This window comes from Crocodylus siamensis, chromosome 1 (assembly GCF_052110815.1).
Source record: "Crocodylus siamensis isolate JL-2025a chromosome 1, ASM5211081v1, whole genome shotgun sequence".
Classification (NCBI taxonomy): Eukaryota; Metazoa; Chordata; order Crocodylia; family Crocodylidae; genus Crocodylus; species Crocodylus siamensis.
Window position 1 is genome coordinate 135,999,676 of NC_143395.1, and position 15,880 is coordinate 136,015,555.

The 15,880-nt window shown below is 42.3% G+C and overlaps 1 protein-coding gene across 4 annotated transcripts in view; it reads right to left on the minus strand.

Annotated features, from left to right (window-relative positions):
• Positions 1 to 2,355: 2,355 nt before the first annotated feature.
• The window catches only part of TRIM67 (tripartite motif containing 67), a 48,658-nt gene continuing 35,133 nt past the window's right edge, over positions 2,356 to 15,880 (minus strand). For all 4 annotated transcript variants that reach the window (XM_090031496.1, XM_090031495.1, XM_090031494.1 and 1 more), the window contains 3 exons: positions 14,456 to 14,759; positions 5,499 to 5,661; positions 2,356 to 3,416 (listed from right to left, as the gene is read on the minus strand). In XM_090031496.1, coding sequence (XP_089887622.1) covers positions 3,351 to 3,416; positions 5,499 to 5,661; positions 14,456 to 14,759 — 533 coding nt within the window. In that variant the 3' untranslated portion in view covers positions 2,356 to 3,350. The remainder of the gene's footprint in view (positions 3,417 to 5,498; positions 5,662 to 14,455; positions 14,760 to 15,880) is intronic.

The following is a 15,880-nucleotide window of genomic DNA, read 5'->3' on the forward strand; positions in this document are numbered from 1 at the left end:
TGGTCTGAGGGTAAGGCTCCCTCTTCTCATTCTTTTCCTCCCCTCCCTCGTTTTCTACAGGCACTCTTTCCCCTCTGTGCACAGATGATGACAAGATAAAGACCTCTTGAGCCAACCAGGCTTAGACCTTGAAGACCCTGGTGAGATCTACTGGCAGTGGAATGAATGACCTCAGACCTAGAAAGAGAAGTGAATTTCCTCTATTCCTTCTCACATTGTGCTAGTCTTTAACAGATACATTTTGTCTGTGCATGCACCAATAAGGTACTTTTTGACGGTCATGGGAGCTTCATGTTTGTATTCAAACACAGAATAATTAGTCTCCTAGCCTAGTTCTAATTATTTCAGCATCGTCATTATTAGACAAACTGCTAAGTCTCACTCAGCTTGTAAAAAAAAAAAAAAAATGTATTTCATAAGGCCGACTTGGTTTAGTTTTATGGACCTTAATGAATTTAAGTCCTTGAAGAGATACATAACCAAAAGTAGACTCACCCTCTGTGGACTTAAATTTAAATTAGCAATACTAATACAGCATTCCAATTTCTAACTGCCTACCTTTTCTGCATTTTCACTAGGTTAAAAGGAGACTGCAGTTTTAGGTAGAGTGCATTGCACTTTTACTCATCTAGTATGTACAGACAGCAGCAGTAGAAAGAGTACCTCCATAAGTCTGGAGTGTTCCCTGACCTGCTATTCATGTTAAATTAGATCTTGGAAACCTATATCACTCCGCATTTTCCCCTGAGTGACACACAAGGAATGATACAGAAGCAACTATGAAAAACATCACTGATGTCAACATAGGTATCAAAAAGTATTCTAAACCCATTTCAGTATCCACTTTAAACATCCAGCAATGTCTGCATATTGGACAGATTAAAATCGATTTGAATTTTATTTCACAGATCTTGTGAGCAGAGACAGAAGTTCAGTTCTTATGTCTGATATAAACAGTGCTCTTTTGTTTCATATTTAATAAGAACAGTAAAAGTGGAGTGCTTGCTTGTATTAACATTGCCACGAGACATTTTCTAGTATAAAAATCTATATGCAGCTTAAACAGTATTCCAAGGCTCTGCTGTTTGTTAGGTGATGGTTGAAAGGTTATGGTTAAAACTTTACAAGACAACTATACAGTGATAACACTCAAGAAGAAATTTGGGGTCCAGTAGCATGCTAGCTGAGGTAGGCTTAAAATAGACCCCACTGAACTAGAAAATTCTGCACAGATTCAGATGGCGTTAAACAGACAAACAAAAACAAAGAAACAAACCACAGTTAGTCTCTGCTAATCTGAGCAAACCAAAATTAGTACAGTCAGTTATTACCAGGCCTTAAAAATAAAGTGTACTAATAATATATCTCTCAGTCTGAGGACACTACAGTTGCTTTCAAAACTTACTAGTTTGAGTTGTCTTGTTTTTCTGTTATTCAAAGAAGATGCATTTATTTTCTGTAGAGGGAAGGGAGCTGAAAGATTGAGTAATGATGGGCACCCTGCACAGATGATTATAGACCACTTACTGCTCAGTTCTGCATAGTTTAATGTTCCTTATCTATGGCAATTCATTATGACAACCCCTGTCCTGCAGCCAGAAGCCTAAAACCTCTGTCCCAGTCAAGCCTTCCTGTCACTTGCTGAGACCAGTAATGGGGATGTGCTTTGGCTGGAAATCAAATGCATGCCTGCAGCTATGGGCCTATCTGCCAGAAGTTCACCCTACCCTGGAGGACTTTACCCAAGGCAGTAAAATAGATTTTAATTTAAAAATAGTTTGGGCAGTGTTTCTTAACCACATATACTGAAGTGTGTGTGCGCGTGTGCGTCTTCTCTGTATACAGAGCAGTTGTGTGTAAACAGAATGAATAGAAAAAGCAGAACAATAGGAGGCAGCAGCCAGTGGTGCATTGGTCTAACAGCACCACAATTAGGTTGGATCACAAGGCTAGAGTCTTAGATGCAGTAGAACTGTATATCCTTTTGTACCTTGCAATTATAAGTTAATTCAGTCAGCCACCTACCGCTCACCAAACACATACCTCCACATGCTTTGCTGAGAGAGAGAGAGAGCGCGAGTCTAATATGCCTATTAAAGATTCTAGGCCAATCAGACTCCATTTGAAAATACTCCTCATTGCCTTATTTGGGGTACCCACAACATTTCTGAGGCACAAAACAAAGTTAAGAACCAGGTGATTCTTAGGTTAGAATTTAGCAGATCACTTAATATTAGTTATAAGCCTACAATCCTCTTCAGGTTACCCAGAGGCTTAAAGATAATTTGAGAAAATGAAGGCCTTTGATGCTGAGAGGTGCTGCATATCCACAACTCCATGAGCACCGCAGGCGCTTGGCACCTAGTAGAATCAAGGCCCTAAAAGAATAAATGATCTTCCCCACATGGTATATTTATTTAAGCCATTTTGGAACATCTCTGATGACTTCAATGAACTCTCCTCCATTGTCATTTCAAGAGGTGGTTGCTGCTGGTACCCACTGCAAGATCTCCCATTTGTGAGAGCAAAAGCCACTACAGTCACATAAAAAGCACTAAGATTTATTGAGTACTTTTTATTTCTACCTAAAATGTGTGCAACCTAAATGAGCATAAGTTTTGCATAAAGCTAATTTGAGCCTTGTCTTGCTCCTACTGAAGTCAGTGAGAGCTTTGCCATTCATTTCAGCAGGAGCTTAATCCATAAAATTTAACCAGGTTTCATGACAAAAAGAGATTGTCGTGATAACATGGTCTGATCTGCTCAACGCAAGCCAAAGAATGTCCCCAGAAGTGTCTACATCAAGCACAACTCCAGTCTGAGCTGTAGCTCAGCCTTTAAAAAAATATATATCTGCTCTTGATTCAAGGTTTCAAGGGACAGAGAAACCACCAGAACACTCAGGAAATTGCTCTGAGGGCCCTCAGTGATTATCATCTCTTCCTTCATTACTATCATCCTGGGGAGCACAGATCCAAGTATGAAAGGGAAAATATGCTCATTTTAGCTGTCACCCTAGGTTTGCATCTACACTGAGCTGCAAGTATATTTATATTGAAGTATATGAGTGTGGCATCTACACTGAGCTGCAAGTATATTTATATTGAACTATACGAGTGCCCCCTGCCCATTTGTTTAGTCTACAACCACATTTTTCAACAGTGTAAAATTAAGAGGGGGGGGGGATGTAGATTTATTTTAATTATCAGATCACTCTGGGATCAAAGTCCAGCGTAAGAACTGCTGTTATAGGGATGAGTGCTTTTTTTTTTTTTTTTTAACCAATGTATGTAAATAGCATGTAGAAAGACTACAAAAATCCAGCTTGGCTATAGGCAGCATGAATTCAGCTAGTTGCTGGGCAGCTTTGGCTGTTTTACACTCTGTGGCACCTCCAGTCCCGTGTGCAGAGTTACCTGTGCAGAACAGAAATAACTGCTTAGAGTTGAAACACAAATCAGAGCTTCATTGCAAATCATTTGGGAAGGCTGAGAATAGGTGCCATGCTAGAAGGTCTCGATGACTAAGGAACTGGGATTTGCGGCCTGGTGCAGTGATGGATGGTGCCAGAGCAAAGCCCTAAAATACAGATGGTTCTCTTCTCAGAGAGTCTAGAGCCCAGGTATGTGTGTTACCCCCCCCCCCCACCAGTTTAATAGCCATTGGTCAGCTACCTCTAACCCAGCTACTGCCACTTACCAGAAAATTAGGTAACAATGCCTAAAGCATTCTGGGGAAATAGAGAAGGGCAGAAGACAGGGTGGATATGCACCTTGCAGATTAACCAAATCAGAGATCCAGAAGCTTTCAGCTGGGTAGAAGGTCTCCTGTATTAACTAAAGGAAAATTGTTGACCCCTCTTTGCTGGGCTGTCAGGGGAGAAGTGAAGGAATTTTACTAGTCTCACTATAGCCAGATCTCTAGAATGACACCTCTCACCATGTTACAGGGGTGTAGGTTGTAGCCGCATTGGTCTAAGGATATAGGAAGACAAGGTTCTTTGGGTAAATCTGATATTTATTAGACCAACTCAGATAGTAGGAAAAATTCTTCTTTGCAAGCTTTCGGGTATAAATACTCTTAGGCTGAGGAAGGTTCTGCAGTTGGTGTGCGCTCTTTCTATTAATTCCATGCAAGAAGAGGACACACGAACTGCAAATCCTTCCTCAGCCTGACAAAGGGTATTTATACCCAAAAGCTTGCAAAGAAGAATTTTTCCAGCTATTTGAGTTGGTCTAATAGAAGACACCAGATTTACCCGAAGAACCTTGTCTACTTCTCACCATAGTATCCAAGTACCATCTAAAAGCTCTCACAAGCTTAAACTCATGAAGGGCTTTTGCCCCTTCTACAACTCTGTGTCAAGAAGGAAGAACAGACAGAGGGCACACTAAAGCAGCAGTAGTATAACACCCCCCCCCCCCCCACTTAATTAATAAATGAGGTAACTTTGTGGCTATTTGTCTGTTATTGTCTATGTACCTCCACTGTAGGTAGGCTCTGGGAGATAAGGACAATGGCCAGATTTTTAACAATACTGAGTCACCTAAAAAAAGGCAGATAGGAATTTAGTGGTTCTTTTTATGAAGAAAGTGGGAGTTAGGCATGATTTTAAAAATACCAATAGGCACCCAGCTGCGTATTTGAAAACCTTTTAAAAATACCTTTAAAACGTTGTTGTGCTCTCTCTGGGTATAGAACCTCATTACAAAAAGACCTCCATCTTTATGCAGTTGCTTGGTCACCACTAGGAACAATTCTATCATTGTAACTATTACATTACAGTGATACATTGTAGTAACACATTATTACTATGCTTGTTTTAGTTTAGAGCATTTTGCATCCTTAACTAATCTGCCACTATTGGTCATTGTGAGACAAAGCTGACATTTATTGAATGCCTTCAGCTTTCAGGGTGATGGTTCACTAGAAGATTTCAGTACATCAAGGCCCGGATTCTCTTTCCAGCAGTATAAAGGCACAGAACCATTTATAAATTGTGTGTAGTCAGAGTGAAGCTACAACATTAATTGGGTCTTCCCTGTGGAAGAAAGTATTTTTTAACCTACTTCTCTTTTGCTCTATTTACCACCATACCTTGGAAATTGTACTCACTCTTCAAGGTTAACTATTGCCAAACATATGAAATTAGGGTATTTAGGAAACCACTACTTTTAGTCAAGGCTGCAGAACTGCCCTAGAATACTGCTGCTTTCTCAGCTGGAGGAGCAGCACAGCAAAACCATTTGGGAAATAAGTTTTTGAATGTTTCTATTATATTTAAGGTCTCATTACCCTATATCTGGGACACAACACTAAAATTGAAATTCCTTCCTTCCTTTTAAAGTGGTGCTAACCCCTACACAAACAAAACTAGGACAGTCCATCCATACTGAACCATAAGAGCTGTATTTGTCATGCAATACTTATTGACCGGCAGTCAGATTTGTCCTTAGTTAACATGCACAATGACTTAAACTGAAAAGGGGAAGATTTACCTGTACATTTCGGTTGAGGCTCAAGGCAGGCATGAAGACCCCTTCCACATTTTCAAATGCTGTAGGTCCTTGCTGCTGCCCATTTATATAAAAGGTCAGGTTATGTTTGTTTAGATCCAGGAGAACCCCAACAGTGGCACCTTTAGAAACACCCCCTTCTGTCCTGAAAAACAAAGGGAATATACTGGCTACTTTAGTAGAAGCAGATGGTTAGATTGCACCAAAGTTAGTTTAATAATGCCCCTCTTATTGAAGTGGAAGGAAAATAGCACACCCTTTTGAAAGCAGTGTGGAAGGGAAGGCATTCATCTGACCTAGGGAGAAGGATTTTCACCTACTCTAGGGACTTCGTGGGGGCAGAGGAAGCTGATAATAGGCACTGCAGTGTGTTACTCCTCCTGCACCCCTCTTTGAGAAATTCGTGATCTGCCCTTGGACACATTCATCTAGTTCAGTACAAGTTTACCAGATAGGTTAAATGTCCCCAGCCAGATGCCTATCCAGCCTCCTCTTAAAGACCCCCAAGGCAGGGAAGAGCACCACCTCCCTTGGAAGCCCCTTCCAAATTTTGGCCACCCTTACCGTGAAGAAGTTTTTCCTGATATCTAGCCTAAATCTGCTCTCTTGTCAGTTTGTGACCATTGTTTTTTTGTTACCCCCACAGGAACCCTGGTGAACAGAGCATCTCCAATCCCTTGCTGCACCCCCCTAATAAATTTCCTGATGGCCCTGGGCAAACTTTTAGTATCAGGCCCCCCCTTTGCCAGAGATGATGATGATGATGATAATTGGACAACAGAACAAAATTACCATTTATACATATAAACTGAATTTGTGGAAATAAAAATGCAGGATTAGGTATATGTATATACGCAATATTAAAACTTTTTTTGCAATTGTAATTTTTTTTCCCCCCCCATTTTTGGGCCTTCTTTCTGTCCAGGCCCCGGGCTGCCACTCAGTTCACCCATGCCTGTGTCTGGGTTCACTAGGCAGCAGCATTTCCTTGCTGCCTTCCCTCTTGCAGCCAGCCCCTGTTCAGCTGTCCTGGCTCTATTTGCTGCTGTTTCTCTTGAAACTACAGGAGCTTTTTGGCTCCCTGTTAGACTGGCCCAACCCCAATTTATTCTGAATCACTGGTACAACACTCATTCTTATCATAATTTAGATATCCCTGCCAAAAAAACAGAACACCCACTGTTCTAGGTGCAGGCCAGGGTCTAAAAAAATAACAAGCACTTCTGGCTGATATCAGGGAGGTATGAATAAGGCTGGTATACTGCTAAGTGCGTGAGTCAGCATGGCTCCCTGAACGGTCTGTGACATGGCACGCTGAGGAAGAAACAAAATGTTTGGTTTGATTTATTAATAGTTATAGGCTAAGATTTTCAAGTGACTAGGAACCTTGGGTGCCTTCATTTTTGTGCACCTGACCTGAGATACCTTAAATGCCTGATCACCCAAACAGCAAGCAGCTAACAGAGGTGAAACATAATCAGGTTCAGAGGAACTGCTTAAAGCACTAGAGATGGCAGCTAGTTCAGTGACGGACAAGATGTTCAGTCAGTGAACTGGAAGTTTGTTTCAAGGTTTGGAATATTGCTAAAATTAGGGATAATCAGTTGTATTCTGAGCAGCTGCTGAAAGCCACAGAGTCAGGGTCTCTAGTCTCTACCATGATGATAGATTCAGCCAATTATTACATGCATGAACAATTTGACATTATTGTCCTTTCCTTTGGGACCTAGGCTAGGACAATACCATACTACTTTACTACTACTTTAAAGGGCATTGAGTTAGAAATCCACTAGATATGTGAATTGGCCATAGATGCTGATGCTTTTTTAATGCCATTAGAACTTTATAATGAATTTACAGCCTGACACACATGCCTTCAGTATGAATAAATTTAACTTATTTCCAACAGAAAAAGAAAAAAAAATCCCCTTAATTCCAAAATCACATTTTTCATGTAATAGTCATCAAAATGTCCAGTCTATAACACAAAACCTAATAAATGCAACTAGGATGCATATGTAGAACAGAGCATTTGACATTAGTGGCAGTGGGTGTTTTAGTTTTGTTCTCTTGCTGGCATAACTATGGAGACAAGTTTGCCTGGCTCTTCCTAGTCCCTATGAAGTTAAAGGAAGTTTTGCCCTTGTGTTCAATGGAAGTAAGATTGGGCCCTTTGAGGGGCTTCCTAAATGAAATATCTTCAGCTGATGCCACTCTTATAGTCAAACCCATTAGTTTGCCCTCCTCTCATATCATGAAGTTCACCCCCCACCAGCTCTGGAGAGTTTTAAATAAACAATAGTTTCTGATATATTACTATTTGCCTTTAGTGTGATGCTCCTTAGGATTCATATTTTAAGCTCATCTTAACCACTGCGTAACTTGTTTTCCCTAAAATGCAAGTTAAGATTGTCATGACCTGAATCCAGGATCTTGGGCTTTAAAAAAGCACTACATGCATATCATGAAACTCATGATAACATGACAAGAGTCAGCAACAGTAAGACAAAGATATTTTGATGGGGGTTTTTTTCCTTTCCTTTTAATACCAGATGACATCTTTTTAAATGATGCTGTTCTTTTCTGGGAGCAGAAATTTTAAGTGTTACCAATTACCCTCCTTTTTCTGTATAATAAGTCAATGAATTCTCAGAGGCTTGTTAATTGCTTTCTAGACAAATCCACTGAGATACTGTTCCCTGTGCTTCCCTGCTATGCTAAAGGGATGAAAACATATGTCTTTGCTTGTAAAAGCTGAAACCCTTCTGTTGCAGGCCAGTAGGGGGCACTTCTGCATTGAGCCACCCACCTCACTGTGCCGGACTACCTTCCAGGCTCCAAGTGCCTCCTGGGGGCGCCTCATGTCTGGCCGACCCCCTTCCTGGAGCATAACTGCTACCCTGGGGGTAACACAGCCACCATCCAGGAATGGGCTTGATTCTGGCTCTGCGCACCCTGGGAAACACAGGTCTAGTAACCCTTGAGGGTACTTGGTTCACTTCAAGAACTTGGGATGCTTCCCTCAGTCGGAAGCACAAGTAGTCGTCTCCCTTAGTCAGCCGAACCAAGAGGACCCCAAGGCATAATGTAGACCTACTCCCAATAAGTCTCCCATGCTAGGTACAAAGGAGAACTTTATTGGTTACAAAGGTAGAGCAATGTCAGAGAAATCCCATAGAGCAACTGGCATGGCTGGGTAGCCTTTGATCATGCATCTGAGTTACTGCAAGCTATATATCTAGTTAGATCTCAGGTAGCTTACTCACAAGTATCATCCTGGGGCAGGTGAAGATTTCCTCTGAAGGCAGGCAGTTCCTTGATCATGAGTCTTGAGAGAGAGAGCAAGTTTCAGATGTTCCAGCTCTTCTCTCTCTCTGAGTCTTCCTTATGGCTGCTGCCCCTTCCTCCTGGGCAGTCCTTAACTTATATAGCCCTTACGACCTCATTTACCTGGTCCAATGGAGGCCAGCACCTGTTGGCTGTCAGCCAACCAATTTGAAATGCATCACTGGTTGCTGTGCAGACTGGCAGTCCCTAGCCCACCAGGGAGCAAGCCCCTCACCCAGGTATGTGATGCCAGTCACGTAGGCAGGGGGAGCAGGTTTCCCCCCTCCCTCAGGAATGTATCCAGCTCAGGATACCTAAAGAGGTAGGGTAAGGTGTGTACCCCCTGCAGGGCCCATCCTAACCAAATTATCACAGAGCAGAATTTTTGGGGAGAAACAGTGGTGGCCTTCTGCCACACCTTCCAGAATCTATCCTTTGGTAAGGGACAGAGCTGGGACTATACCAAACTTCCAGCATCATCCTCTCACTGAACTGACAGGATTATAGTGGATAAAATATTGGTAACTTGTCAGGGTTAGCCGTTTTGCATACTACAGTGTAGAACAACTCTAGTGGTGTGTTATGGGGGCAAAGACAGGCAGACAATTCCCTGCCAGGTGAATACAGAGGTAGGCTGAGGTAGGCAGGGCCCTAACCACTAGGTTATAGTATATGCAGGGCTGGGCGTTTCCTGAACCCTCTTGTTGAAGCTTTACTCTCCTTTGTAGAAATAATCAGATATTCATTGGTCAGAGAGTGAAAAAGAGTCAGAGTCCTCCAGAGAGAGAGATCATACTTTTGAAAGAGCCACCTTGATGCACACATAAAGTATTGCTGCAGTACAGAAAGAAAATTCCCCATGAATCGCACACCACTAGTTATGACATAGCCCTCCCTGGAACCTATACAGAAAATCCTGAAACAAGTACAACCCATACTAGAAGAAGACCCAGTTCTTAAAGAGATATTTCCAGAACCACCCATTCTAGTCTTTAAACAAGCATTGAATCTTGCCAACCTCATCATCAGAAACAAACTTCCAATGGCACAAAACACATCAAATGGATTCAAAACATGCTGGAACAAGAAATGTAAAGCCTACCAACATATCCCCACCTCCCCCACAATTACTACACCCCACAACAGAACCAACAACATTCCTGGATCTTACACCTGCACCTCCAGAAATGTAATATATCTCATCCACTGCACTGAATGCCTGGATGGAAAATATGTAGGCAAAACTAAACAATACCTGTGTACCAGAATGAACACACACTGAAAATCTATCAAGGACAAAAATACTCAATTACCTGTGAATGCACATTTCTCATAAGACAACCACTCTCTCTCCAGTCTCCCAATTCTAATCCTCAAAGGGAATTTACAAAACACCTTTCATAGCCAAGTCTATGAACTTCACTTCATAAATCTACTGGATACAAAAAATTATGGACTAAATATGGATTTATGGCACATTATAATTTGTCTGCCATCCAATAACCCCAGGTAACCTCTCAACATTTTACCAGCTACATTTTATCACCAGGTCAACATACCTCCCCTCCACATCCTCTTCTCCTGTCCTCTCTCCACCTACCTATCTCACACCTATTGTCTCCCATCCCCTCTGATCTTCACAGCCATGCATTTGCATTTTCACAGTCCTGTATTTGCATATTGGCTTCTATTCCACCCAGGAGAGCACACAAACACCAGCAGATTATCCCTACGCCTGAGGAAGGGTATTTGGGTCTGAAAGCTTGCAAAGAACAATTTTTCCAACTATTTAGTTGGTCTAATAAAAGATACCACATTTACCCAAAGAACCTTGTCTGCCTATGTCCTTAGACCAACATACCTATAACCAACACACCTGAAAGAGTCATTAAAGCACTTATCTGTAGGTAAATGCTCCGGATATTCACTGAAGCAGGGGCTGAAGCCTAGACACCTCACTTGCAAGATGCATGTCTTAGCAATCAAGCTACTGACTTGTTCTCTTGAGCCCAAAGAATATTTAAGACTCATTGAAAAGGGCCCTTTAGCCTTACAGTTGGGGCACTCTCCAGACAAGTGAGAGCTCCCATTTCAAACCCCTGCTTTGAATCAAGGATGAAAGGGGTCTATACCCCTGTCTTCCAGACCCTCCTGAGAGTCTTACTGTTTCAACAGGGCTATGAGGTGTAAAGAGGGCACCACTGTCTTGAGTTGTGAATGGCATCCATACCTCTTATGATCCTTGCCCCCACAGTTCACTTCAGTTAGTCTAAAACAAATGAGTTCTGGCAGCTGCAGGGCAACCAAAAACAAGTTATTTTCTTTCTCCTTTTTGATTTTTCAGTTCAGCCACCTAACCAAAAGAATCAGTCATTCACACAGCCCTAAGGAGGGAAAAGGAAGCTGCTGCTAAGGCAAAGGATCTCAGTACAGATATAGCCCTGTTCTTCCTGTTTTTCACTGTTTGAGGAACCAACTTCTTAGTCACACCAGTTAATTGGAGGGGTGGGCATGTGAAAGTTGCACGGACAGCTCCCAAGTGGTTCCTCTCTTGTCTTTTGAGTATCTTCCCTTGCAGCTTTAATGAATAATCTCTTCTGTCTTCAACGTACTTTGGCTCAAGCCTCAAATTCACCAGAGGACAGCTTTTCCCATCTGATTGTCAGTTCTTTCCGTGTACTTCTTAACATTTGGGTTTTTTTCTTGAATGCTTTGTTCACAGGTTAGAAACCTATTGGCCCTCAACTCATGTCATATTCTGCTAATACAATCATCTGGAAAAACTATCAAACCTCTGCACTAATGTGATCATTATGCACATGCAAAATGCTTCTTGTTAAGCCACATTTATGGACAAAACAAAAAGGAATATTTTGGGAACAGTGGGGATTGCCTTTTATAACACAGCGCTAATGTTCAGCATTACTCTGTACATGAAGCCACTTAATCAGCAATGAACACTGAAAGGGAAACTGCAACTGTTGTTTATAATTCCCTTACCAGGGAACAGATCCATTGCAATGAACTTCAGGGACTCTACACCCTGGGCATGGGGCACAACTGCTGTGTCTGTGCCATTTCCTGCAGTTAAACTGATGTGAACTGGTATTTACTGGCACATCTTTTGTGTTGCTGCTTCTGTGCCTCTTTTTGTTCCTGTAAGGCAGCTTCTCTGCTCTGCTATGGTTACTAAAATGCATCAATCTGATCCCACTGGCTTTTTAAATGTTTTAAAATGTTAGGATGCTGAGTCCATGGAAACAGAGTGCACATTCAACTTGTGAGAGGCACTTAGCAAGAGGCACTTCCACTATGCTCTTATGTTTATTTTCAGAGCCACTCATTTCTCCAATGCCCTGACGTATTCCTATGAAGTTCTTGAAGGATGAAATGATTGCTTTTTAAGATATGACCATCATTAGTATAGTATATGAGAGTCTCACAATCTTTAGTGTATTTTTTAAAGGTATGATTGCTCAGTAGTGTCTTCTTATTTCCTCTGGGAAATAACAATTAAGCAAACTCTACCTCTGTGAAAGACAGCTGAAGCCAATCTGTCAACAAACTAACCTTCCTGGTGGCCATAATTAAAAATATAACACCTAGCCCTGATTCCTCTAAAATGCATGGGATTTCAAGGCATAATGTACTCTTTGCAGTAGAGATCTGTTCCAGTGAATATTTCATCAGTCTCTCCATCCTTCAGCTATTCCTGTAAAACTGTTTTACTTTCCTTTGGTGAGTGCAACAACTGACCATTTGCAATGGGTGATGTTTTATTCTCTTGCTTATGTAGAATGACCAGAAAACCAAAAGGATTCCTTTGTTCGCTTTTTATGGGAATAAAGGGCTTTTGCTAAGCTCCTCTACTACCTAGTAAAACAGACTGCCTGCCTGAAAGCACACCCCAAGAACCAAATCTATAAAATAGGTTTTTAGGACAGTATTAAAAGGATATTTGCCAGCTTATATTTCTGGAAACATAAGCTCTTTCATGGAACATTGCTATAACACTGTCCCATGACTAATCAAAATGGTCAAGGGATGGAGACAAACATGTTTTAATATCACTTATCACATTTCTGTTATTGTACGCTCTATTGGGTTAGGGCTTGATCCAGAGCCCATGGCAACTTGCCCAGTGACTTCAGCAGGCTTTGGCACAGACCCTTACACTTCTTCATCAATCTATAATGGACCATGAGCCAAGATGGCTTTTTAAAAATACTTTGTTGTTGTCATCAAGCATGGGGATGATAGCTAGATGGCACAACAAAGTATGCATCTTGCGGGGGCTGTGCCTCACCTTGATGTGGCTTATGAGGCCACACCAAGGTGTGGTTTATAGGGCTTATGGTGTAACTTATGGGGCTAGCTTGCTGCTAGCTGCCCCACTGGTGGATTGGGGCAGGGGGCTGGGACCTGCCCCACCTCTGCAGCTTTTTCCAAGCCTTGATCACCCAATTGGGGCACAGGGGCAGTTCCCAGCCAGCTCCAGACTGGGTGGGGAACTGTCCCCATGCAGGGAGCTCCCAGCCCCTGCTTTATGATCACAATTGCAATTGCAGAGTGGGGGGAGTTGGTTCCCCACCCAGATCTGTGAGTGTGGAGCTGGGGGAAACAAGGTGGGGAGCCTGTCCTGCCCCCAGCTCCACGCTTGCAAAGATGGGCAGTGAACAAGCTCCCCAGCCCCCATCAGCAGGGAGATGATAAGGGTCTCCCAGCCCAAGCCCCCCAACTGCAGGGCTTAGGCTGGGAGATAAGCATCTTCCAGCAGCAGCTCCCTAGTCACAAAGCTGCTGCTGGGAGATAAGGATCTCCCATCCTGCCCCCCTCCACCATGGAACTCAGGCTGAGAGGTAAGTGTTTTCCAGCCCCCGGCTCCCTGATTGTGATGGTGGATCAGGGGCTGGGAGATAAAAATCCTTATCTCCCACTCCCCAGTTATGATCTTGGTAGGGGGGGCCTGGAGCTCTCTGCTGCTGGGGCAGGGGAACATACTACCTGCTGAGGCTCCTGTGGCAGAGTCTAACCCAGCAGCAGATAGGTCCCTGCCCCTGGGAGCTATCTCCTACCCCTGGTGTATGGCTGATCGGGAGCAGATTTGGCTCCTATCAGGCTTCTACACAAGCACTACAGCGCTGTTACTAATGCTGAGTAAATCTGCTACTTGCATTTGCAGGTAGCAAATTTACTTGGCATTAGGGAGATGTACCATGAAGTAAGCATGTGCACGTGGAGGTGCACGTGTTAATTTCATAGTAAACTATGCTAATTTACCATTAATCATCTCATGTAGACATGCTCACTGTTCATCACTGCAAGGCACTCCCATCTGTTTGCCTCCAAATTGCCCTGAGGCACTGCCAATCTCTTAGTTTAATCAGTTTTTAGCACTTGCCAATAAATATCATCATTTAAGACAAAATTCAATGGGAGTGAGTGTTTGCCCAATTGTAACCGTTCCCTGGGGCCAAAAATAATCCCGGAGAATAGAATAAACCATGACTACTGCATCCCTGCAACAGCGTAAAAGCTCTTGTATTTCAAACAGTGCTTTACTTCAGAGACAAAAAATCAAGTTAGGAGAGGAATCTGGAATCAGAGCTTACCGATTAGTGTGTGAATTGCAGTGCATAAACCAGCTCCGGTTGTTGTCCACATACATGGCCCATGCCTTGTCATCCTTCCCTAGCATCATGTCCTTGACTACATTAATTCTGGCAATTCCAAACGCTGGATCTGGATGGTTATCATACCGGTCCACATGCAGTTCCCAGTAATGTACTCCCTTGGAGAATGCTGCTGTGCCCAGAACAACACGGTCATCATAGCTACTGCAAGTAGCTGTCTGGTTATCATTTGACAAGACTATATCCCTATGGGCTGAAGAAGGGTCGAAGGTGAACCAGGCCACTGTGCAAAAAAATAAAAATAGCAGAATAAGCTGCATTAAAATAATAGCACCAAAGGGGTGGGGTGGGGTGTGGGAGAGAAGGGTAAGTTTCTTCTGTCCTAAATTCTCACAGCACTTCCAAGGGGAGACATTCTCCCCACATTATTGTAGATTATTGTGCAACATTGCTATGCACAGGTATACAGTTGGATTTCATCTCAGAGGTGACTGCATCTCTTGATGGGTGAAAAGAAAGACCCCCTGTCCATAATTTACATACCCCATAACACCTGTGAGTTGTTTTTCAATCTGTTTGATTTCACATGTTACTTAAATGTAATTCATCCAGAGTGGTTTATCTATGCCTGTCTCTTTGAACGTAAGTCCTGTGGAACACAAATGTTCTCTGATGGAGTCTTGTCCAGAGAGCAGCATCTCACTGGTGCTACACAGCTAATAGAAAAATGTAATGAGGCTCTGGCTTTACGTAGAGTTTGGGGGCTCTTCAGATACAGGTGTGTTTTAGGCCCTGTCTCTAGTGGAAATTGGATCTCACTGTATTTAAGTTCATTACAAGTGGGTTTCATTGGCTTGTTTAAAAATTTTCAAAGTATAAATAATATTTTATACTGGCTTATTTTGGCAACATGGTAGAAATAAGGAAGCCATAATACTATGTACTTCTGTATTCATTACAGCATCATTAATCAAGAAAAACTTCCTGTTGTACCTATATGGATGTCAATAGTAATTATATAAGAACACAGCATGAATTACCATCCATATCTTACCAAACGTTACTGTGAAATTAGTATCAGTTGTGAAGAAAACACTGAAATACCCAGGACACAGAGAGAGATAGAGATAGGGGACTGGCATATTCATATTCACAGTATGTTGTGAAATTGCCTATGTGTGTTAAGGCATTTGTTAATTAAAATAAATACATTTATTTTAATTAAGCCTCCACAAACAGACGCACTTCTGTTATTTCAAAACATGGAGGGTGGCTGCCAGATGAATTCACTTACACCCAAGCAAAAAGTTCTGTGCCTTTAACTGAGAATCTCTGTTTGACATGTCTAACCTGTCTGACTTCTAACATATACGCAAACATTACAGAGTGTCAAGGGTGTACAGA